Below are 26,060 nucleotides of genomic sequence, written 5' to 3' on the forward strand. Positions count from 1 at the left end.
GTACAGAGGCTTGTCTGCTGTCATACCTGTGTTCTGTTGGCAGTTGTCTTCTTCCCTCCCCTTAGTTTTGCTGGAGTCTCTTTACCCCTCCTGTGGTGAACAAACAGAAAGACTTGAAACCTTTACTTGCATTCTTCAATAAATAACCAACACATATTACACATTTGGGATTGTGACTTCACGGTGGTCATCTTTTGTACAGGCTATGATTGACACAGGATTCGTTTCATCAAGTAGTGATCTCTTTTTTACAACTGTCCTTGAAGTCCGAACAGTAAGAGCTGACTTTACAAACTTGATCCAAGAAAGAGGAGATCGATGGTTTACAGAGGCTGAGGAAGACTTGTCACTATGAGAAAACTGAATTTTGAGAAGAATTTATTTCCCTGTCAATGTAGATTTTTAGCACTTTGATACAGTAATTATATACCAGAGCTGTTAATAAATGGAAAGAAGCACAAAGTCCAGAGACTATGGCTCAAACGACGTCAAGACTTTTTAAACTCAAGCCGTTACAGCCTTGGCAGCCCTGGAAGCGCTTATCCAAACCCTGCAATGTGTTCATTTTACTTGAAAAAAATATATAGCAGTACTCACCCTTTCCCGGCTCCCACTGACACCACCTGCATGTTCAAGCCCCCTCTCCCACGGACTGGTTTGTTGCCAGCCCACTGACCAACCACCATGCCAGCGATCTCCAGTTTCCCTCCCTGAGGGGGGATGGACTGAATGCCTGAAAGAAAAGATTGTAAAGTCACTACACTCAAATAAACGCTGTGTTCCTGTTTTATATTCCATATTATCTTAATATAACAACTACGCATTTATCTATACTCTACCATGTTTTGTCACCTAGTAGATAACCAAGCACACAGTTTTATACCAACAAGAAACTTTACAACATTAGTCTGGAGTCAGAAACATTTCCTTGTATCAATTAAATGTAACTGCATTACATAGAAGACAACTTTCTGTTCAATCTGTAAAAGGAAATCTATTCTGCTGTATATTGATTTCAGTGTATGTTCGACGACTACTCGAGTAATCCAAATCTCAGTTTTCAGACTGCTCCAAATGCTCCAAATGTATTTTCCTACTCTTGGCTTTGTAACTTACAGAGTGGATATTTATAATATGGTCATCTCAGAACTCAAATGTTTTGTTTGCAAGGTGTCCAATCAGAAACAAGCTGGCTTAAAAGAAGTGGGAAAGGAGCTAAAACTACTTGTTTCAGACAGTGGATGAACTGTGGCGTACCTGGGAAGCCTCGGGGCCTGTGCTGGGCTGGGTGGTGTGGATGATGTGGGTGATGTGGGGGCATGCCGCCCATCGGACGGGGTGGGTAGAGAGGAGGCATGGGGTAGAAAGGGGGCATCATGGCAGGGGGAAGGAAGGCAGGAGGTGGAAGAGGTGGTGGTGGAGGAGGAGGGCGAGACAGGTTAATGCCCTCGAGGATCGCCTGGCGCATCTTCTCGACCTTGGACACCAGCTCCTCCTGCAGAGCAGAAAGAATTACGGCTGTTAGTACGTGACAGATACAGAGTAGATCCCGCTTTCTCTTTAACTGTCATTTTTACCATCCATAAAACTGGAGTGGGCATGCATCATGGGTAAAATACTTTGGGGGTAAATTAATTACAGCAACAATAATAATAAAAATAAAATTGTTTATCTCCGAGGGCGACTCAGTGCTAAGTTTTTCCTCCCATGCCAATAATGTAACTCCATAAATATAGATATCTATCAATTTATCTTACTCTAATTTCTTATGTATGCATCTATGTGGGTCAGGACGTAGTTAATCGCACCCTCACAGCTCTGGATGTAGCATGCACCACACTCATTAACATCCCCCCATCTATTCTGCTTATTTTAACTTGTCCTGTTTCCGAGGCTGCATGTCTGCATTCTGTCTTATTGAAGTTCTATTTTTGCAAAAAGCTAAAAATTTAAACATATTCTTGCCATACTGTACATATGGGTAAGTCACTTTATTAAAAAGGCTTAATAACATATGAAACACAGCAGAGATTCAACTATTCAACCCCAACATACTGAGTCCAGCCAGGGCAGAGGAGCTGATACTGTCACAATCATTTCAAATACAACTCAGCTGTGAGGATGAATAAAGCTTTTTTATGAAGCTCTTTATCACAGGCCTGTGTGCTTCCTCCTGTAGTCATTTTTCATTCTGTTTTTTTAATGTCTACTTTAAAATTTGGCCATGTGATAACAGCTGGAAACTTTGTTAACACACACATTCAGAGAGATGGTGACTAATTTGCACTTCTCCTGGTAAAGTGAACTGAGCAGCCAGCCTCCACCATGGTCATTGACACTGATTTGGGCTTGAACAACAACAACAAAAAAAAAAAAACCCAACCCCCAAAAAACCCAAACAAGACTTTAATTCCTTCAATAACTCAGTTTTGTATTTGTATTCGTGTTAATTCTTATAGTGCTTTCTATTTTTTTATTCATTTAGCTGTTTTAACATGCTTAAAGATTGCTGCCCTAGCAAGTCAGCAACAGAAATATAAGCAAGTTAAACCGATCAGTGATACTCTATTAATGTAAATTTACAGTACCTTATAGGAACTAATGCGTTAATAAGGCTCATATCACGGCTGGGTAAGCTGATACTGTGTGTATGCAGTATAAGCTTAGTATGTTTCTACTTTTAATGGTTTATTTTGGAGGTTTTAAAGGCTTCGTTTGACTGGAACAGCACAGGAACACTGGAATGGACCTGAGCTCAGAGCACTGCGGTAAGCATCCGGCACATGGGCTGCCAGATGAGCTACATGGATGTCCTATATGAAGGGTTACACCAAGGCTCTTAAAATGGTCTCAATCTTGACTTGTCTCAATGTCTTATTTGTTTCTATTCCTATGAAAGTCGCCAAGAAAATTTGTGGTTTATATTTTTTGAATGTTTTTTTGGTGCTTTTAGGTCAAAGGCAGTGTAGAGCAGATGGACTGGGGATGAAGTTGATCAACCATCCCAGGACCGTAATCCCCAGTACATGCAGCATGCTCCAATCATTTACAATTGTTACATTTTTGTGTTATTGTTGGGGGAAAAAATAGGAAAATCACAATATGTAACAAATTAAAAATATATATATTTTGAAGGCGGCTGACTTAATCTTTTTTTGACTCCTAGTTTTTCTTGTCTAACATTCCATTTTATTCACCTCTGTACACTCCCTTTTTCTACACGTTATCGGTTTGTGCCATGTATTTGTTTTAAACAACTGTTAGCTTGTGTTTTATAAACTGTATTGGTGTGTCCATCTTAAATGGGCAGAGTTACAGTAAAGCATTTTGAATCAATATTACACTTCAAGTCTCAAAGCAAAAGAAAATATGAACTTCCCCATCCTGCTCTTTAAAATAACCTTCACAAATTTGTGGGGGAAGATGGAAAAAGTACATTTTAAAAGCCATTTACACACAGAGCTGTATTATGACTGGACTCAAATTCACCCTCCAACGGGGATTTTTGGACATGAAAGACAAACGACCGTCACACACAGCCCCGTGACGCTCTGCTTCGTACCTGCCCCTCACACATGTCCAGCAGGGCGGCTCGGTCACGGGCGGCTCGGGCCAGTTTGCTCTGGAACAGTTTACCGTCGAAGAAGCCCCAGGGGCAGCAGTGTTCCCACGGCAACGGCTGACCGCAGACATCGTTGATAAACAGCGCCGTATCGACGCCGGCCATAAAGAGAGCAGCCAGCTGCACGCCGCGAGCATCCACCTTCTCCACCTGACAGCCAACACACAAATGAAAAATGACAGCATTTAAGAGGTGGGAACAGAAACGAGAGCAGAGAGGCGACGGCGCTGAGGAGCTGCGAGGTCTCTGCGACACGTGAGCACGCATGGAGGAGACTCTTCTCAGAGACTTTAGCTTGTCAGGGTTTTTACTGACTCTACAGAGTCTTATCTGCTCATAAAGGCGCCTACACACTGCGCTCTCCGGAGGTTCACTGCCACCCACATCACAGCTGATGCATGTATGATGATAATCAATACTGACTTAGGGCCAAGAAGCACATCGCTACTATTCATTTTTACGCTACTTCCTCCTTGGCTCGGTTGACTATACATCACTCAAACAAAGCTTCTGTTAAAACTGAACTAAATTTTCCTTCCACAGTTGAATCTTAACTTTTTTCGAGGGTTTTACCACCACCTTTTCTGTTTGGGTTTATTTTGTTGTTTTCACATTTAACATTGTGCATTTTGGCTTCTTGTGGATCTCCTATTTTTTATAACCTGCTTCACATAGTACAGCCACAGCAGCCAGAGGCATGCATATGAAAACAGGTTAGTTTCTGTATGTATTCCTATGATATTAATGCAGACACGCAGGATTTCAAAAGAAAACTCGAAAAATGTGGCAATGACTTCACTGATTGAGTTCTGATTTTTTTTTTTTGTAGTTTTCTGGAATTAACTTCTGGAGTTGTGACACATATCCTTAAGGAGAAACATGGAGCCTATTGAGGATGCATCAACCATGACGATGGCATGACAACCTGTGGAAAAGCGGGAGCGTGTTCGCAGTCAGCTGGCAGTTCGGGTCTGTCCACGGTGAGCTCCTTTGCCGATGGAGGTGGTGTATAAAGTATGTGATACAACCGGTCTGTGGGATACTCTTGATTGTGCTTTCGTTGATCCGACCAGCTGTGGAGAAGGGCGAAGTTATAACAAAAAGAGCGGAAGTGAAAACGATTGTCCACTACAGCCACGGCCTGTTCTTTTCATGCTGTATTTTTACTTTTCTGTTTTTGGGTTTTTTTTTGCATTTCTCCTATTTCTAGTGAACTCTGCCGTCACTCCCTCCCTTATTTCGGTCCACTTTTCAACCGGTAAGTATTCAGCAAACGCATTCCCCATCCATTTCCAGCAACATGGAGTTGGCATCTTGGGTGCGTGAAAACCCATCTCCACTCTCCATCCAAATGGACACATATACATTTGGAAGGATGTATCCTTCTTCCATTTGGAAGAAGGATACATTTGTAAGACAATAAATTACACTTTAAGATGCCATTACATTCTTCCCTTATTAACCAAACTGCCTCCGAGGGAAAGGATGTTGTATTTTTCAGCACTTCTGTTTTCTCAAACAACACCAAGAGATATAATTAACACCACAAAGCAAGAAAAATAAGAACACTTGTTAATGATTATTCCCTGAAAGGAGGGAACTCTCACCTTCAGCTCCTGTAGCTGGTCAGGCTCATAGAGCTGGCTGGAAACAGCTTGGGCCAGGAAGGCATCGAGCTCATGTCTCTGGAGGATCCTTCCTCCAGGCCACTGCATCATATACCTGAAAAAAAATAATTAATTCAAACAGTGCCCTGGAATTTTTCAGTTTTAATTTAGTAACAACAGAAGCAAAAACTGTAGTTTTCTTTCATTCTTCAGGGAATATGACATAACAGTTCTCAGAGACACACACTTACATTTAAATCAAAAGGATGACTAGAGTGCAGATTTCGATGAAAAAAAGAACAACAATAAAAAAGATTTACTCTAGCATCACTCTGTTCTTACATGACTGGAGTGGAAAATCTTCAAATCAGTTTTTATTACTTATTGCATGAATGAAAATGAATTTTTGCAACACAAATTGTGACAAATAAAAGCGATTATATTTATTTCAGGGGATATCGAACAGTCGAACGCTGATGTTTTTTTTAACATGTACTCAATCAGGAAGTGAAACTGGGAGTCCTGGGCTAACACAGGCAGCATTAACCTGCATGTCTCTGAGAAACAGGAGCTCCCAGGCAAAAGCCAGAACAAGCCCAGAGACATCCTGCACCATTACATAAATCAATCCTAGGCAAGGCATACATTCAGAGCCAGTGAGCTGTTCCAGTTCGTGTCTGAAACACAAACGTGAATTTTCATCTCGTTATTTTTAAATTTCTCGAGTGTGCCCGTTGAAAATGTTCCTTCCTGCTGTCACTTTGTCCGCATCAACAAGGCTGAAGATTCACTTCATGTTTCACTCGTGAAAAACAAGCAGCAACTACTACCTCTCTGATGAATTAAAATTTAGTTAAATTTAACTGTGAAGCATATAAATACCCACACAAATCAAAAATAATCAGCACATTATTTAGTTTGTCTCCAGAAAAAGAAAGCAGGGCAATCTTGTGTAGGATTTATGCTGCAAAGGCAGCGTTACCGGCTCCATTGTATGAACAGAGATGTCATTTTCTGTCAACCTACTGATGAGCCTTTTTCACAGAAGACATCCTGACATGTCACAGTAAGAAAAGCACTGCTATAAATAATAAAGCGACTGTTGAACTCCAATTAGACTCCTGGTGTTACGAGTGCTGGCTCACTACAGCGCTGATGGGGTTTAATGGGAGAGCAGACAAAGCCTTTGTTAATGTTATTAGAAACACGTGTCTTTCCTACTGTAGTTGGTGGAAATGTCGGTCTTTTTAATGTTTAACTATTTGTTATAATCTACTTTAATAACAAGCAGACAGGAGGATACTTCTAAGGCTGTAATCCCCGTCTCCAGCTGGTTCATCAACAAGTGAAACCAGATACAAGCAGTGTGTATTTATTTTATTCTTGTAATGCGTGACCCCCAGCAAAGGTTGCTCTGACCTGAGTTTGTGGGCAGAATTGCTCTGCAAGTACAGCCACAAATGAGGACTGAGAGGCCGACAGGAGATCGGCAATAAGAGAAGATGAAGACACGTGCTGGAGCACCACAGTTCACAGCCTTGTTAACAGAAGACATTCTGGCTTTAACAGGTATAATTATGACATCAAAATGGTGACATTTATCTTTGTGAGCTTCCTGTTCTGTGGTAGCCTGTATACTGACTCACTGTTTGACAGGAGCAGAGGCATCGTTATCATAACGGACATCACGTGTGACAAAACTACTACAAACAGTGAGGTGACAAGGGCTCATCTGTCAGTTTAAACTGAGTAAATTAAGCATTTGATGAACTAGATAAACATAAATACTACAAACAAATATAAATGGCATAGAGCTGCTCCTGCTCAAGTCTGGCATATTACTGTTGTTACTGAAAAAGAGTGAATCTTAAGGAAACCAGTTGGGGTTTTTAAGCTTGAAGAGAAAGGTTTTCCTTCAGGTATTATTATCTTTTGAAAGAGTTTACTGACCATTTCAGAAGAGTTCAGTCTTGCTAAATCTGTTTTATTTATCGCTATTATCACTGAACAAGAGTGCCTCTGGGAAAATTCAGGAGAAAAATGTAAATACTTTGAATTACCTATGACATCAGCTTAAACAACTGTTTTATTGTTGCAAAGGCAGAAGTAACATTGGATCCATTCTCAAGCAGGGAAAGGAAAAAATAAAAAATAAAGACACAAGGTCTCTTTTTATTTTCTTTTTTTAACTATTTGACCAGATTCCTTGACATGTTTTAAAGTAACTTCCTACAGGAATTGTCAAGATGCCTGCTGAGTGCAAAAACTTGCTTCTAAAAGCATTGGCTGTTTGCTTATACCCAATAATGCACATATGTTGCTCTGCCACCTTTATACACTCCTGGATTTGCAACAGAAAAGCCATTTGGATATTCCACCCTCCGAAAAAACCTGTCAAATTTAAATTTGCACCCAGCAAAGCGTTTTAAAATCCCTGTAACTGATGATACCTGAGCACGCAGCACATGAGCAGCAGATGCTGTGGGACCTGTGCTGGGTTGAGGAGGGCTGGACAGTCTGAGCGTAGGCAGGCCAGGAAGGCCCTGGTTCTCCTGGAGCGGTCCTCGCTGGCACGACCTAACCAGAGCCGCCGGAGGTTGGGGCAGGTCCACTCACGGAAACACAAGGCGGGAACCAGCTCTGGTGTCAGGGCCGACTTGGCCTTACCGCTGCTCCACTCTTTGATAATCACTGGAGGAACTGCAACACAGAAACAAGTGTTGGAATAATAAGATACATACGGTGGCGTTGCTTATGATGCAGATGTTTCAGTTTTGGAGTTTTCCGAAGCTGCTAAAGATGAGAGCATGTAGAGGTCTGAGCTGTTTCACACGTATAGATTCTGTCAGTGCTGTGAAATTATAAGCATTTATAAACAAGCTGTAGCTACCAGCTGGGTACACAACTTCTGCCTTTCTTTGACACACATTAAAATCAAGTGAATCTGTTGTAAAACAAAAATTAGAGGATATCCAAGATGTCACTGTGGTCTGTGGTTATCTACAACTTTGACTAGCTGTCAAAGACTAGTTGTGGTTAACTACAACTTTAAGTTAGTTAATACATCTCGAACATCTATGGCTGCCTGAGTCATACCGACTCAAATCAGGTAAAAGCAGCACACATACAAGCCTGATTGGCATACCGGCCCAGGTAACAGCAATTTATGAGGAACAGGACATTTTAAGCCTGTATATTGCTTGACTTTAATGGTGCATCTCACCCTACAATGTAAGATTACTGAAGTAGTTTCTGAGTACGAAATCAAAATGACCTCTGGATGAAAAAGCCCAGGAGCAGATGAAAAACTGCAAATGTCTGAATAATAAGCGTCTAGCCAGCTTTTTGACAAGTCAGCAAATATACAGCCACTACAACCCACTTCCTTTTAGTCAAGGGAACAAAGAAAGGAGAGAAAAGGAAACAAGCACAAATATAGCTAGTAAAATTTTAAATGACAGGTGGCCTAGTAAGAGGCCAACATGAAAAACGTACCCAGTAAGAGTAAGGTTTGGGAGGCCACATGATACCGACTGAAGGTGTAATAATAATTGAGTATCTGTAGTCTGTAAAGTCTGTAATCTGTCTCAACTGATGCAAGCTTTAGATGAGAGGCCTATTTAAAGTGAACCGATTTTGCTTTATTCCACTTTTTATTCTTGAACTCTAGTAGAGCAGCATGACTTTGTTCTAACAGTATCCAATCCACAGCATGTTTGAGCCTCGGTGGTTCGTGGGTTCTTCCTGAACATCCTAACCAACTTCCTCTCATCTGAGGGTGACGGTTCGAGACTTTTTCCAAACATTAGAAAAGCGGAAATACATTCAAGTAACTTCTACTTGCACAGAATTGTTTGAACTAACAATCTTGGAATCTGCGTTTATTTAGAAATGGCTCCAAGAGGCCTTCCCAGCTTGTATAAATCCATATGCACTTCTCCTCCTTAGACCTTCACTGAGTTCCCTGGATTTCCTGAGTGTTCAGAGTATTGGTTAATCCAATGAGTGCTGTCAAACAAATCCTTATCCTACTGGCAAAGAGGAACTACCAGTTATAGTCCATCACGATCACTAACAAGAAATGAATAGGCCCTGTAAAGTTAAAAGACTGTAGAACAAAGGGACACTTATTAAAAGATTTGACTGTGTGCATATATTTGAGCCTGCACGTTCCTAAATAAATTAAAACTTGTGCACCCAATTCTTGCTTTTTGAAGTCATTACAGATGCATGCTGTACAATCATTCCAGCTTTGATAAAGAACAGTTCAAAGAAATCATTAAAAGCCCCAACTACGATGACATTCATGCCTATGGGTGAACGTAAACTTCTGACCACAACTGTAGTACACTGAGGTTAACTGGTCTCTCAAATGAAAATATTTCAAAGAAAATTGCAGCGTAAAGTGTATATCCAATCACAATGCCTGTTATTCCATATTGCACCCAGGTATCCAGTCCGTCCCAGACCAAGACCTACCTTCCAGGGGAGCCCTCTTGCGGAGAGCGAGCCTCTCCAGGCGGCGGTGTGTTTCAGCCAGGCTGAAGAGGACGCCGTAGGCATACTGTCTGGCAGCACGGAACAGCAGAGAGGCAGGAGGCAGCTCAGAGTTACACTCATCCTCTATACACACTGGCATCTTCATCTCTCCCTGAGGGATGCAGGGGCATAAGGAAGAGTTGAGGACAAAATGAATAAGAGAGCAGGATCGAGAGCTCTAAAGAGTCTGATACGCTCTCTCTTAACAAGACAATATCATTTAGACAAATGCATAGATATTGCTTCTGAATGAAAACAATAACTGTTTAACAGTCTTCTGGAGAGTGGTGCCAGCCTAAGAAGGTGTTTTCAAATTTGTTTATGTTGAGTCTTTCAGTCAGCCTTGAATGCATTTCGTTAGTCCAGTTTAACCTGCAGAGTATGTGAATGACTAAAGGAATCTCACTGCCAGAAATGACACACACACACCCCCCCCCAAGTCAAAAGGTTGAAAATGATCAGCAACAGTTTAATTACCTGAGAAAAATGTATGATTGATTAAAACTACACACTTAGGTTTCATTGTTGCGGTACGCCACATTTTATTACAAAGCAATTCATTTAAAATATCAGAAAATCCTTCTTGCTTTTGTTTGGCTGGGATGAGGATTAGCACCTACAACACCGAGGCCATGCTTATCAGCCACAAAAGTGTGGCGTGCCAGCTGGAAGCTGGAAATTATTTTATTCGTGAAGTGCTGACATTGCAGTAACACGGGGGAGAGCGCGGATCGGGGGATAGACAGACGGATTGGTGCAGCATCTGCAGTGTTGCGGATGTTGTACCGGACTGTTGTGGTAAAAAGACAGCAGAGTATAAAGCCAAGGCTGTCGTTTCACGTCTCAACATACGTTTCTGCCCTCACCTGTGGACACAAAGTTTAGGTACTAACTGAAAGAATGAGATCATGGATACAAGGGGCAGAAATGAGGTTCCTCCAAATGGTTGTCTGTGCTGTGTCTGTGGGCTGAAGCTCAGAGCTGTGGTGCTTTTATCTAACAGGAATGCCTCTTGGTGAGGTGACCCTGGAGCAGACCTAAGACCACCTAAGAATTAGGTCTAAGGAGAGATCACGTCTCTTGGCTGGCTTGGGAACAACGTGGTGTTCTCCCAGAGGAGCTGAAGGAGGCGGCTGGAAAGATGGAGGTCTCTGCTGAGACTTTTTTCCTGCATGTATCCAGGATTGGTACACATGGCTGAACTTTGATGGATAGATAGGTAGGTGTATGTAAGCATACAATGGCCACTTTTCAGCAACCATAACTTCAGTGTTCACTGTGCACCTAAGACATGTCTATGAGGTTAAAAGACCTTTTTTCCTAATAACATTTTTCAAATTTATATTAGCACAAAAAACTGTTCTGCTGATTAAAGAACACATTTTGTTAGTCGAGTGTGTGGCTCATGAGTCTCTGTGGGTTTGATTACAGTCTCTAAACTTCAAACTTTCAGAAACCTGAAAGTACTTTTGTTCCAGGAAATGAAGGGTATTCCATGTGGGACAGTATTTTTATACAGGGGTGTGTACTACTCCCTTCACAAAACAACACCTAAAGGCTCCAACCAGAGAAAGAAGTTGGAAATCCCAGTACAAAACTAAGCAAGAACACTGGTACACAAACAGGTTTTTCCTGCATAGAAGGACTTTTTGACAACCTGCAGAGACTTTTTAAAGCATTGTAATAAAGCGTCAGAAATATAATGTTTATATATAGATTTCTGCAACATAATACAGCAAAGGTATTGCACTGTCTTTACTGTACATGGTCAGTTGATGTTTATATGCATAATCAGCCAAAAAAGGCCCACTGTAAGCCAGGAAAAACCTTGAGAAACAGGTGCCCTCACAGGTCCATTAATGGTAGATTGTGTCAGGTTGTGAAGGGAGCAGTACACACAGCCGTAAAGTTTTGGGGCATTTGGAGACTAAAATCAAACCCACAGAGGATGATGCTTCAGAAACTTAATCAACCCAATGTACTTCTTCAATGAGCAGATTTTCTGCTTTCTATTTGTGCTACAATGATTCAACTGTTAACATTAAAACTCGTATTACATAACACAATGTCTGTGCTGGAGTAAAGGATTGATGGTCTCAGGTTCAAGTTTCCGCTCAAAAACAGATTTTGAAAAGGAAATTAAACCCTTAACGCAAGGAAGAACTGTTTCACCTTGGTCAATATGTGGTAGATCTGGGGGTACATCAGCCCTCTTCTGTGTCTGTGTTCGGCTACACGAAGAACCTCAGCGCTGACCTAAAATCAAAAAGAGAAACACGGTGACAGACTTTCCCCAGAAACACCCCAAAACTGTGCTGTGAACTCTGGAGTTTGTGTCTGACCTGAGGCAGAGGGGGTGTGGTTATGTCCATGTGACTCCGCGTCGCCATAGATAACAGTGACGGAATGTTTGACCCGCTCCCATTGCCTTGGGAACCGTCTCCAGAGCCGGAGCCCCCTCTTCCAGCGGGATCCTCCCACCGAGAGGACTTGTCTGTCAAATGGCTGAGGAGAGAGGGATTATGGGAATTTTTAAGTTATCCAGAAACTGGCATTCAGGGTCAACACATGTGTATTGTGGTTAGTTGAGGTGTAAGAATTAGATTGACAAGGACAAACCAATAGTAAAGTTTAAAATAATGTTTAGAGTAATTTGACTAATAGCCACTTCTGACTATTGTCTCTGCATTTATCAGCACTGGATGTTACACCTGTCACCATTATGACATAAATGTTAAAATACTGAACAAACGGATGCTCTCTGTGACTTATCAGTAGGTTTGCATGTACATTATTGGCCACCAAGAGAGCGGTTCATCATACTGAGTGGGAACCTTTATTAACAAGATACTAAAAAGGTTTAAAAATATAACAGCACAACCATTAATATTCCAAAACGAATTATTGTTGTGTGGTTTCATTAAATAATCTCAGTCATTTTTGTTATTTATTATGTGACATTTTATATTCTACCTGCAACGGGTGTGTTAATGGTCGCTCATATCAAGGATCGCCCCTGGTCACCGACCATTTTCACAAATAAATTTTCCCACAGATGCATTAAATTATTAATAGACTCATAGTAAACTAAATCAGCCTCAATCTAATATCATGTTACATCTCCACATGTGACAGAGACATTTCTGGGTGTGCACTTTAACCTTCATTGCCATTTGTGAGCAATCAACCATCTTTAAAAGAGAAAACAGGAGGCCAATTCTGGGTGTTTGTTGGATTAATTTCGGTGCACCGGATGAGACACTCATTTATCACATGTTCTTAACTAATTTTTTTCTCCCACCCCTTCCCATGGCATGTGTGATTGTTGGTTAAAATAAAAACAAAAACCTCCACTGTGTGTGCAGGGCACAGGTGAGACACGCACACAAAAGAACAAACTGAACAAACTAAATAAAAACAACAAAAATATACAGTTTTAGCTGTTCAAATATCTGTTCTCTTATGTTAACCAGCTACTTCAAAATTAGATCATTTGTAGCTGTGTGTCGATGTCTCCTCTGGAGGTGAGATATAAATTTCAGGGTGTGTGTGTCTCTCTCTCTCACTGACTGCCCTTGAATTTTGTTTATGGGCCCCACATTGCACATTATGGAGAAAGGGTGGATAGCACAACCATAATGTTTGCACATTCACCTCCTGTGCCAGCCTGCAATGGCTGCATTGGTATGAGTCATAGGTGATGTCACAGGGGAACAACCGGATGATGGAGCAAATCACCCAGCCCTACTACCTATTCCTAGTAGGAGTATGAATCACTGAAATCCTATATAAACGCCTACTTATGAAAAATAAGATTAGTAATTAAACATATTAAATACTATACTACTACATCGTGTGAAACTGTAATTATTTTATATGTGGTGTCAGTGTCCACTACATGTCAGATTTATGAGCCATGGCTGCCTGGACTTGCTCAGTCTTGCCTTGATGAAAAAGTTCCCTAACAGGTTGGTGTAACATGCATGTCTTCATCCGGAAACGCAAAGCTCTTTGAATTTACTTTTCAGCAGGGTTCGTATGCTTTTTTCAGGGTCAAATTCAGGCACATCTTAAGCACTTTCAAGGTCCCTTTTTAAGCTTTTCCAGCAGCACCCCCCCCCACCCCCACCCCCAAAAAAGAATGCATGTTTCAATTTGCATCACCTCAGTAAGACCATGTGAAAAGATACCTTAGCTCCCCTTTTGTTAAGACATAGAAAAACGCACCACACAAAAATACTGGAAAAGGAAACGGTCACCTTATATACATAGTGTATAAACTCAAAATGCACATTTCACTTAAAAATTAAGATGTGAAAATGTGAACAAATCAACTTGTTAGAGATATTCATCTCCTGTTGAAAAAAAAAAAAGAATAAAGAAATAAGTCTTCTCATCAGATATTGATGCTTCTTTCCTGTGTGACAAAAAAAAATAGGAGACAGATGTTTGTTTGTTTGTTTTTTTGAGTCAATTCCCAATAAAACTGTTTTATTGCTAACCAGATTGTTGTCTGTATTATTGCTGAAGTCCTAAATGATCACCTTTAAAGTGTTTGTGCTAATAACATCAAGTCAGACAGTCATGGAGAACAGCACTGACTGTTTAAGTAGTTTAATGTGTAGGTGCTGACCATAAACACATTTTGAATGAAAGCCGGGGAACTTTGGTAGCACAGAAACAGGTGGCTATTCTTTGTGACCATATGGATCACTCATATTACCATTATTTCACCCAAAGGCACCAAATTAATACTCAAAAAAGCTGCAGCAATACACACAAATATAAACAGTACTTGGTGACAACTTTGCTTTCAGCCTTTAACCCTCTGGGGTCCAGGGTATAATTGGCCGTTTTTGACTACTTTTGCTTTGGCCTCTATATTTCGCCTTTAAAAACTGTTTATCTTGCCAATCTATTATTTACTCATTTTGACATAATGTGTCAGCACAATTTATCTAAATTCAGACAAAATTTAAAATACAAGTAGAAAGTGATATTTTTGACTGTAAAAACCACAAGCATGTTTAAAGAATCATTTTCACAACTTAGTAATAGAAATTGGACATTTTAAAAAAATATGAACAAGTTTTGCAAACAACAAAGTTATATGGTACTATTTACCTAAAAATGCAGCCAAGGCTCAGACGGTTTTTATATAACCATTCAAAACTATTTACAGAACAATCAGGTGCTCTTCGTCAAATAAGAAGGCACACAAATTATTTATGCAACTCCAAAAAATAGTTTGTGTCCACTATAACAGATGGGAACAGCACAGGGATAAACCTGCAGGTCTGACAGCAGGTGTCACTCAGCGTTTACACTGCAATCTGCCTTTGGTGGCTTTTTTGCAGCAACTGTGACGTTCACTAGTAGAACTGACACACAAAACAAAATGACTACACTACACACCAACCACACAAGACAACACACTAACTTGAGACTCCAAACACGATAAATGTCACAAATCTCTCACGTATCAAAACTCACTCTCTCTCTTAACCTCACTTGCTCTCTCTCTTCCCACCAACCAAATACCACATGTTGCCATATCATTTTTTGATTGGTCGACATGGTACATTTTTCCACCAATAGAGAAGTAGTGTTTTTTCTTTTTTCACTCACAAGCAAAGCGTGTTTGCTAGCGCTCTCCATAAAAAAACGCCGTTTTTACAGTTTCTTCCTGTAGTAAACGCCACTGTTTTATTCAGAAAACCCCCAATAAAATCAGTTTTACGTGACCTATCAACACAATTTAAAAACTGGTATATAGTTTGAAGTCCGCACGTTCGACCCAAGTTGAAATGGAGACTCTGGGTCCGTCGACCCCAGAGAGTTAATCAGAAAGCCTTAAGTTAGCTAGTTATGTATCGGGCTAATGTTTAAAGCTTTCACTTGAGTAAATTAACTCATATTACTGCTAAGTAATGTTAGCTAAGTTCACAGCATATTCCGTAATAGCGCTGCCATACTGCATCACACTCAGTGCATTTCAATCATTTCTCCAGCGAGTTTGATAGCTAGCAAAATAATAATAATTTAAAAAAACAGCATGTGTAACGTACGCGTACTGGAAAATGATTTACTAGGACTCACCTATCATGTGACTGGAGAACGCAAACTCCACCATTGTTGTTTTCCATCAAACACTCATTAAAACAGAAACCTACAGGTATGTTAGCGCACTCATCCCCGACTGTCCGAGGGAGGGGCGGGGTCACATATTGAAACAGACGCAAGGCAGCCCAGGCGGGGAAATTTTGCTTTTGCGTCTCATTTTATTTCTCTACCTGATAAGAAAACAATTCAATCAGATAGCTACTTATTGTGAATGAAATCCAGTTACATTTTCAAGCACTTTTAAGCACCACATCTGAAATTCAAGCACTTTTCAAACTTTGAAAAGACGACATTAGAATTCAAGCATTTTCAAGGATTTCAAGCACCCGTACGAACCCTGTTTTCAGACACACGGTACCAAGGTTCTTTTATAGTCCCGTGTTAGGAACCCACAGAGCCACTTCAAACTGTGCAAAAGGAACCTTACATGCTCGACAAGTGTCTTACTTGGCGTTGCTGTCATTGGGTTCATCTCCATCCGACGATGAGGAAGGAGACGGAGAGGGGCCAGACAGAGCGCCGGTGTGATGATTGGGTAGTCGACTTCCCCCCTGAGTGGAATCATATGGAGCTGACCAGTCAGTGAAGCCCATCTTGCCCGTCAGTGAGTCGTTGCAGTCTTGGGATGGCGGCTGTGGGGTCTGGAACAGAGGGGCGGAGCCAGGTCCATATGGAGCATTTTGATAGTGTGGCTTTAACCCCGGGACCTGGGGGGGAGGGAACTGGGACAGGAGAGGGGGGATAAAGAAGGAAAATTGGGTTGGTGGAGGAAGAAGCATGGGAAATTGAGTACAAGAGAGGAAGAGTAGGGAAGAGAAGACGTCTCAGGGGTGGGCACTAATACTGTCCTATTTTATATCAGATCAAACTGGAAGCATCTAATCAAGGCTGGTGGGAGGATACAGGATGGGAAGGAGTGCACCCTCCTCCATCAGTCACTAAACGAGCACATGCCTCAAAGGGATTTCAAAGAGCAAAGGGAAATAAAGCCTAATCCACTATTCTACATGTAGACTCATGTAGACAGAACCATTACACATCAAAGAGACTTAAGGATTAGCGAGAGAAGGAAGCTACCTGATTCTTTCCAGGCTGCATCGGTCCCATGTGACCAGGTGGTCCCCCAAATGGAGCAGGTCCAAACCCAGGTACTGTGCACAGCGAGAAAAAAACAGGGATTAAAAACAAATAGACAAATGTGTTTTATTCACAGTGAATAAAAGTACATCGAGCAAGCCAAGAAGATTACATAACAGCAATCCTGTTTTCTGAACTTGCTTCCTGAGCAGCTTGCTACTCACAGATGAAAGAGGAGGGCCCCATGTTAGGTGAGCGGGGTTTGGAGGCAGCTGAGAAATACTCCACAGCTTTCTTGAATCGCTCCACCTTGTCCTCCATACGAGACTGCAAAGGGGGGGCAAAAGCATTATGAAGACTACTGAACCTGCTGGTATTACAGATGGCAGTGAGGATGTTCTAACTGAGGGATCTGCTGGAGAGATTTCCTGCATTACGCACCCAAGAAGGAAAAAACAACAACAAAAATACCTTTAACTTCTTCAACCTTTGGCCTGTTCTCTGTGTGTGGACCAGTGTTTGATGTTTTGGTTTTACGAAGCAGATGCTGGGGAGGTTGTCACAGCAACATAGCCATAAAGTCAAATCTACTTGGTCACTGGTTTATCCAGTGTAAACAAGATTAAATAACATGCCTAAGGCCTGATTTAGACCTCTGCGGGGACTCTTTGTAGAGCCTACGAGGTAACCTGTGCAAGTTGTGCATCATTGCCTGCATTCACACTCGTGTGGCACATATGCATTAATTACCGTATGGTCGTGTCCCGCTGATTTACATGCTGTGCTATCCAAGGGAAAGAAAATACTGCGACGTTTCACACTTCCAAGTCTGTGCTCTTTGTTGTGGTCACTTTATTTTCCAGGGACACACACACACACGTGTCTCTCAATTTTTTCTACTTTTTTGTACATCTCCCCACCTCCACTCTAATACCTTCAACAATCTTCCTCCAGGAATTTGACAACATTTGTGAGTTCTTATATTGATGCTATGATTATTATTCCTTATATTGGGACAATATCTCACTTAAAAATGTAAGAACTGTTTGAAAAAGTCAGAAATACATGGGAGGAACTGACTGTGCTAAACATGCCAATCACAATGGTTGCAGGCTGTGTACATCTTTCTAGGGACGTGCACATCAGGTTACAGCATATAGTTCAGAGTCACGCTGCAGCATTCCTAAACTGGCACTTGAGGCACGCTCGACTCTGGGCATTGTTTTGCGAAAACAAGTTGCAGCTCAGAGAAAGAAGTGGCTGCTTTAAGTATGACTGGTGCTGCAGAGGATTATCTTTAAATTGTAGAGTAATAAATTACATTTCACCTTTACTATGAATTAATATAGTCCTCAAACAAAAACTCTTGTTAAGATTAATACTTCATTTTTTCAGTATAAATGTATACTGTATCGCTCTTCTAGTGAAGGACCACAAGAGTATGTGATCATCTCAGTAGATTGAATCCAGCTTGGCTAATCCAATTATTTTGTGGCTTTGAAAACAGAAGAAACTGGTTGAAGTTACCAGATTTATTTGAACTGGGATCTCTGAGCTGAACTTCCAACTTCCAGAAAACAAGCCCCTGGTCTCCCGACTCTCTTACTTCAACTAAGCATGGGTCAGAGGCAACTCAGCTTCAGTGTTTTTTTTAAAAAAAAAAAAAAAAAAAAAAAAAAAAAAATAGAGCAGTAGAGGTTCACTGATTTTCAAATTCTGGATCAATCCCGATGTTTAAAATAATGTGGCTGACATATGTTTGCATATGTTTGTTTTTGTAGTTATTCATCCCTCACTTGTGTCAGGAAGTAAATAAATCGTATCTCAAATACCTAAACAGCTTCCAAGTCCTTCAGTCCTGCATTACACAAAAGATTGGAATATTAATATGACACAACAGATGAATGTGCCTTACTATTTACTGATATGTTGACACGAGTCTACATGGCTGAAGTATCGGTCCTTCTCTATTTAACGCAGGTGTCATTCATTATTACAGGAACAACTGGTTTGGTTTCTGACACCTGGTTAAATGTTTGCCACTCTGGTTCCAGATCACTAAGTCCTTGTAGCTGGAAGAGAGTCGCCATGTTTACTGTAAACCAATCCCATGAAAAGGTTTATCTTTCAACCTCCCCGTCCTCTCTGTGACACTTTGGTTATAACTGAAGACACAAATCTGCTTCCTAAAGGAAACGTATACTTCCATGTTAAACCTACATCGCAACCACAAACTACACTGAACCCTGCACTGTAACCCGACGTGAAGCTTCCTGGTAGGTTAAAATGGCTGTTGATTGGCTCCTGGTTACGGAGGGGACAACTGTCATCTCTACTCTACATAATTATCCCATAGATGCCTTTTTTTTTTTGGTCCCTCATAAAATTCCTATATCCTTGTATGTCCTTCCTGTCCCATATAGTAATTATAACTGTAATAATAACTCTTTACTTAATCACAACATGGTTTTTCCAACGTATCAGTTTATTTGGGAGCTCTAAACCATTTTGACGTTACATTGCATACACAGCCTTAAGTACTTGAGTTTAAAATGCATCTTTGCTACACAGATGGACAAAAACAACAAAGATGCACCCGTTTATTTTGGGTGTTTTAGGTTTGCCTCAACTTTGTGGGAGTCACTCGCCCTCACAAAACCCTGAAGCCCCGTTTTGGGCCACGAAAACAACATACATGGCTTCTTGTATGTGTTGTCAAGTAAATGCACCATATTCACCGTTCAGCTTTTTTCTCGCTGTGTGAAACAGTGGAAAAACACATGCACTCTAGCAGCGCAGCTCAACTGATCATCTAAACTAACCACAGTGGAAAAACCCTATTAGTCAATGAATGTCAAAGAGCCTTGACATGACATATAGTTTATAAACATGTTCAGTAAAATACGACTTAACTCCTACCATAATTTTCCTTTTACAGAAGACATCAAACTCAACACGCCACCCAATTATAGATTTAAATGTTTATGTCCTTTAGACATGAACAACACAGCAGAAACTACTTCCGGAGGCGACACCGGGGACTAGCTAACCCCGTGCAGCACAGATTTATATCAGATAAGCAGAAGGCTACAGTTTAGCACTGATGTGTGAGGAAGTACAGTTGCTGACTCAGGCCTTGTGTCAACAGTAATAACCTATTTAACTGTCAGCAAAAATCTGATATGTAAAGTCAAACCTCGGCTAAAAGCATGTTCACATTGTTCTTTTCTTTTCATGTAAATCTTATTCAAAGACATTTTAATTCACCCGGCAGGATGTCGGTCTACGAGCAGTCGGTAAAAAAAGATCAGTGACACAAATGACCTACCTGTGACTGTTTGAAGACATCTCTGGCAATGGCGTCGAGGTTTCCCAGATCTTTGATGGAGGCTACGTACTCTGAGACAGCTTTGATCACCACCTCACAGGGCGGCAGCACCAACTGATGGGCTCGCACCTGACAGCAAGAGAACAAAGGCTCTCATGTACTTATATCGAGCTACGAGGACAGCGGCACTGTGAAACAGCCGCATGACAGACAGACAGGTAGATTTTTTTAAGAAGCATTGCACAGAAGCACCATTCATATTTCTAACTTTTGAATTTTTATTAATGCGCTTATAACCTTTTTTTTTTTTTTAAACCAGCTTTGGTTATTTTCCCATATAACCAAATACTGCAATGTTCACCAATAAAAATTACACTTCTGACAAAAGAATGATTCCAATAACAGAATGATTGCGTTGCAGATACGTGGCTTTTGGCATCTGCCCATAGGAGTGTTAAATTAATAACCCGTGTTCCTCGCTCTGAGGGAGAGGCTGGTTAGGTTTATCAGTTTGTTTGCAGGGTAACTAAAACTTTATGGAGAGCTTTGCATGAAATTTGTGCCACTGGTGGGGCTTGGCCGCACTCGAAGAAGAAAGAAATGATTAACCAATATCATTTCGTGGCAGGTAGTGAATATCAGAACCTCTAAACTATTGATTGACTTCTGGATAGGAATTTTCCACTTTAACTATCATCTGACCCATTTCAAAGGTACTGATTTGTGTCCATGTACACGAAAGTGCATTTTCCATTTTTTAACAGTGAAAATGTCAACGTTCGAGTCTCATAGGTCACAGATTGTTATCTACATTATTTTTTAATATGTTATTAATTTTATGATTAATTTGCATAGAAAACCACTTTGTTAGAGCCAGACATTTAAAATGACTCTGAGATTTAGCTGTGGAAAAACAACTGTTAGGTTTAGTAATAAAGAATCACTGTGAAGTTTAGAAGCTAAACTATGTGCTTAGGGTCAGACATCATAATCAACTTGGTTAGGTTTAGTCTTTAAAAGCTCATGGATCGTGGAAACAATGCAGTTGCCACTTTTTTCAAAGCTTCATTTCTTTGGTTAGCATCCTGGCAGGTTCCACATGCATGTGTTTGGACTGTGGGAGGAAGCCGGAGTATCCGGAGAGAAAGATCCCAAAACCTTCTTGCCACAGTGCTAATAACAGTGCCACCTTCTACTGAAACACATTATTTACAAAGTCATGCTGACTCTCACAAAAACAAACCAAAAAAAAAAAGTGACAATTCATTATCATGAACACGATCTACGTTCTATTCTACAACTATTTCACAAGCTATTTACCTTGTGAAATAGTTGTGAACATAGATTTTGAGGCTTTCCTGCTTTAACCTCTGAAGTCAATTTACATATGTGTACAAGAATTACCATTCCTTCCAAGGAACGTTAAGATAAGGAACCATTATCAACCACCAGCATTTTCCATCATCTGTTCATTAATAAATGTTAAAAATGAAAAAAACCAAAATTAAACTGGGAGATCTGCTTTCCAGTTCCAATATGATACCAGTGGCATGGCTTCAGGTATTTGCTGATAACAAGTACTCATCCAATACCAGTGCTAAATTAATAAGCCTTATCCCTCAGTGCTAGGAAAGGACTTGTAATCATCATTTTGTGTGTCAGGAAACATACAATATACAAATGTAATGGACTGATATTTGCTGATAAATTAATGCATATCAAAGGAAGAAGCATAAAAGAAAGATAACTGTACTTATGTAAGTGAACTAATTCATTAAAACTTTGCTGTTTACCGGTCACACCGGTTTCTTCTTTCCCTGCTCTCAGTTTCAATGTGGGTACACCTCTTCACATACGAGGAACAAAACAGATGAGAGGAAGATGAAGTGAAGATAAGAAGCGAGTAGAAAACAACTTACGTCACCCTTAAACACAAAAAATCTTCCGAACAAGTGTTAAACTTATCGGAACTATAGAAAGAGGGTGAAAAGTCAACAAGGACAGCGTAGTCATCTGAGTCTTTCACTCATCGTCAGCAAAACACACTATTACAAAGAAAACTTGTTAGTGCAGGTATTCCACACCTGCTGCAAACTGCTAACCCTTATGTTAGCACGATTTCTAGCAACTGGTGCACTGCTGCTGAGGCATGGCAAAGTAAACACAGACCAATGTAGAATTAAATATTGACTACTTGCCACCAGTACACAACTATCAAAACAACATTTCTGAGGGTCATCTGATTCTGCATTTGTCTGGCTAGCAAAGATCAACACTACCTGTTTTGGGGGGTTTTCAGCCATAACTGACTGTGTGCTTTAAAGGGATGGATGGAATTCACAGTATTCACATAATCATATTAAAAGAAGAAGCACATTTCATTTGGATGTTAACCTTTGACAATATCACTGAGGGGCAAGGCCGCTCTCATTTAACTTTATCTGATCCCTGATCACTTATATCCACTGAAGCAGAACTGACTGTAAAATTTTTAAAAAAATCCAAGTTGTCTGCTTTTTACAGGATGATGGGAACTATGCTATACTGTTATACCTTGGCACAAAGACTCACTTTTGAAAGTAAAATTAAATTTTAACGCAGCCACCAGTAGCCCCGACCTATGACAACACTTAACGCACACTGTGTGATGGGAAATTATAAGCAAGCAAGCAAGATGGAAAGTAAGACAAGACTGGCAAGTGAACCAGCTGCGTACTGCATTACTTCAAGCTTGAAAATACAGTCATAAATGCTGTGTCAGAGTAAACCACATCAACCACATTGTGCAGCGTGTGGACGAAGGCTGCAAATGCTAGCTGTGCTGCACACCACACTCGGCACTCTGTAAGCCATTAATTGTAATACAACGTCGGTCTGCCACTGTTGCGGGCACAACATCAAAGTTCAAAACAGCCAGTAGAGGAAACATTGACGGCATCTGACTTAAGCACTGCACTCCATCCACGAGACCAAAGGCCTTTCTTGGAAACAGGTTTCCATCCGGTGATACACTTCAGGTGTATTTTAACAGTCAGATAGCTTGTTGGAACGCATCAATACATTTGTTTATTATCATTTGCTACAAACGTTTCACAATCAAAGCCTTCTAAAGATCAACAGCTGGATCTTATTGTAAAAGAAAAAAAACAGAGTGAGAAAAATAAGACACCCGTCTCTAAAATGTGTCACATATAAAGTTATGCGAAAGTCTGGTTCTGTTTAAAACTGAGGTAAGGGTTCGTGTGACATCACATACTGTTACAGCTAATATTTTCTTTTATTCGCAGAGAACTTTGGACAAAGAAGCAATCGTTACCTTGAGGGAGGCTAGTGGGTGTTCTGGTCCCAGCAGACTCCAGTGGAAGGCAGCCAGGTCTTCATCAGGCAAAATATGATTTCCTGAAAGAAAGAAGCTCTTAACTTTATGTTGTATCAGTGAACAAAAACAACAGACAAAGGCAGTTGCCAATTATAACCCACATACAGGGGTGTGTCTTTCAAAAGTAAGAAGTGTGGTATAGTTTGGATTTTGAGGTGTGTGCCATTGTATCGCTCCTCACCCAGCAGAGCAGCAAAGCAGGGCAGGTGCTGTGTCTTGAGCCCGAGCTGCCTGGCGGCCTCGGACAGCAGATACTGGTGTGTGGTCAGGTTCTTTCCATTCCAGCTCAGTTTGAGCGCATGCGAGGAGAAGTAGGCGGGGACGTTGCAGAGCGCAAACTCTGAATCCTGAGCGATCAGGCCTGCAAATCCATAGTCCCTGTAGAGAGAGAGCACTTCCTGGTGGTGGTCCTCCAAAGTCTGTACAACCTGTAGATACAGAGAAGACAAATTTGTTAGCTCTATGAAATTTTGCACCACCTCTTTCATATTTAAAGTATAAATGGATTAAGAAAAGTTATTTATAGCTTATCTGATCACTGTTTAAGTTGCTTTTTGAAGAATAAGACAAGTTTTACTCAAACTTAGCTTCTCTAATTTTTGGCTTTTTGATATCAGCGTTTCCCCCACACAGAGCCTGGGGGTTTATTTTATTAGCTTTCTGTACTAGTTTACAAGTGGAGAGCCTCCACACTCTTATTTTGAAAGTTGAGCTGCTGCTAAAGTCTGTATATAAATGACGGAGCGAGCCATTGGGATGTTCCGCCTCAACCTGAGACTTTTTGCTGTTGCCATCTTTTTGTTTGAATAGCTATCTGTCTGAGAAAACATGGAACACTGCTTAACCATAGGCTAGCACAGCTGTCAATCACACAGCACGCCTTACCCCGCTTTACCCCAACTGTTTTTTGTTGTTTTACACCAATGGGGATCATAATTTACAAAATAAACTTTCTGCTGCATTCATTAAAACTTGAAGCCAGTGGTTGAGACTATAAAGGGTCTAATGAGATCACAGAGTAAGAGAGCTGAAGGGAGGTTTAGATAGACTGGACTGTAGAATTTTGTCACCCACACCACTGTAGTACAAGACAGCTGGTTGGTGAATCATGATGGGCATTTTTCAGTACTCCCCGATGTTTTATAGACCAGATGACATTTCAGAGGAATTGAAATTAATTAATTTTTTTTTTTAAGTGGACTGCCAATGGAGAAAATGACAGTCTCTCGTGCAAGCTGTCACTACAACATACTTCGTTTATGATGAATGTAGATGACAGACTGAAACTGGCAGTGACACATTTTATGCCAACAAAATACTTCTCCTCCACGGTCCACGACAACATTTCATAAAACCCTGTTTGCTCGCAAAATTACATCTGAGGCAAAACTGTGCTGTACCGGTTGCTTTCAGTGTCCTGGTGATGCATCTATCTCAATATATGGCTGCGTAATTTTCTTCTTAGCTTGTGGATGAGGGGCCATATTTTTGTCAGGTAGAGAGAGAGCACGACGGCTTCAGGACTATGTCGAATCTTTTTAATCAATGTCAGTGTTAATCAATGTGAAAACGAAATAATTAGGCAAAGCTTCGTTATTAAAATTCAATTTAATGAGCTGGTAATCAAATATCGTTTTTCAAATGAATGCAATGTGGGACAAAGATTGACTTGTTTAAACCGTTTCATCTCTCTGTATCACTAAAACCAAGCAAACATTAAGAATCAATCCATTTTAAGATCTTAAATAAAAATGAAGAATGAACAATGGCAAAAGTGCAAGACATTTATTATCATTGGGAAATACTACAACACAATGATGCTTTTAAATTAACTAACAGTGAAGCACACTTTAAAAGTCTAGCAGCGATATAACAATGACATTCTGACACTGTATACCTAATTCAATGCACAAATCAGTGGGTTAAAAAAGACGTGAAAGTGGAGGGGGATGCAGATGCAGATATATTTGACTATAAAGCCCAGCGATTCTGAGAAAAAGGCTGCGCTAACTGTGATGATCATTCCACCTTCGTTTGTTGGACCCTTTTATGACTTTTACTGTTTTGAGATAGCTTAAACCAAGGACACTCTTTAATCCCACTCAACTCGAGCTGAAATAAACGATGACTGCGTTTGTGCTTTAAAGGAGGGGGTGAATGCACGATGCTATGAATCAAAGGCCTGCAACCCAAGACAAAACGAGTGACATGTTTATAATGGCCTGTGGCTAAATCCAAAGCAAAATGTTAAATTAAAATTTCAATAATCAAGCCACAACATGCAGTAAACACTAGAGACGTGCATAACTAGTTGGCCAGATATTTAAATGTTGCCGCCCTCACTAGTCAGCATTAGAAACTAGTTGGTTACACATTGATGTATAG

General features: G+C 40.6%; 1 protein-coding gene across 1 annotated transcript in view; it reads right to left on the reverse strand.

The window, feature by feature from the left end:
• The window catches only part of fam120c (family with sequence similarity 120 member C), a 37,441-nt gene that overhangs the window by 6,677 nt on the left and 4,704 nt on the right, over positions 1–26,060 (reverse strand). The window contains exons 2-16 of the mRNA XM_003457085.5: positions 23,857–24,103; positions 23,613–23,695; positions 20,297–20,425; positions 17,193–17,295; positions 16,969–17,042; positions 16,339–16,613; positions 12,111–12,273; positions 11,941–12,024; positions 9,709–9,880; positions 7,680–7,929; positions 5,230–5,344; positions 3,563–3,772; positions 1,258–1,495; positions 598–733; positions 27–90 (exon numbers count right to left, since the gene is read on the reverse strand). Coding sequence (XP_003457133.1) covers positions 27–90; positions 598–733; positions 1,258–1,495; positions 3,563–3,772; positions 5,230–5,344; positions 7,680–7,929; positions 9,709–9,880; positions 11,941–12,024; positions 12,111–12,273; positions 16,339–16,613; positions 16,969–17,042; positions 17,193–17,295; positions 20,297–20,425; positions 23,613–23,695; positions 23,857–24,103 — 2,343 coding nt within the window. The remainder of the gene's footprint in view (positions 1–26; positions 91–597; positions 734–1,257; positions 1,496–3,562; positions 3,773–5,229; positions 5,345–7,679; positions 7,930–9,708; positions 9,881–11,940; positions 12,025–12,110; positions 12,274–16,338; positions 16,614–16,968; positions 17,043–17,192; positions 17,296–20,296; positions 20,426–23,612; positions 23,696–23,856; positions 24,104–26,060) is intronic.

The sequence above is a fragment of the Oreochromis niloticus genome, linkage group LG20 (genome assembly GCF_001858045.2).
Source record: "Oreochromis niloticus isolate F11D_XX linkage group LG20, O_niloticus_UMD_NMBU, whole genome shotgun sequence".
NCBI lineage: Eukaryota > Metazoa > Chordata > Actinopteri > Cichliformes > Cichlidae > Oreochromis > Oreochromis niloticus.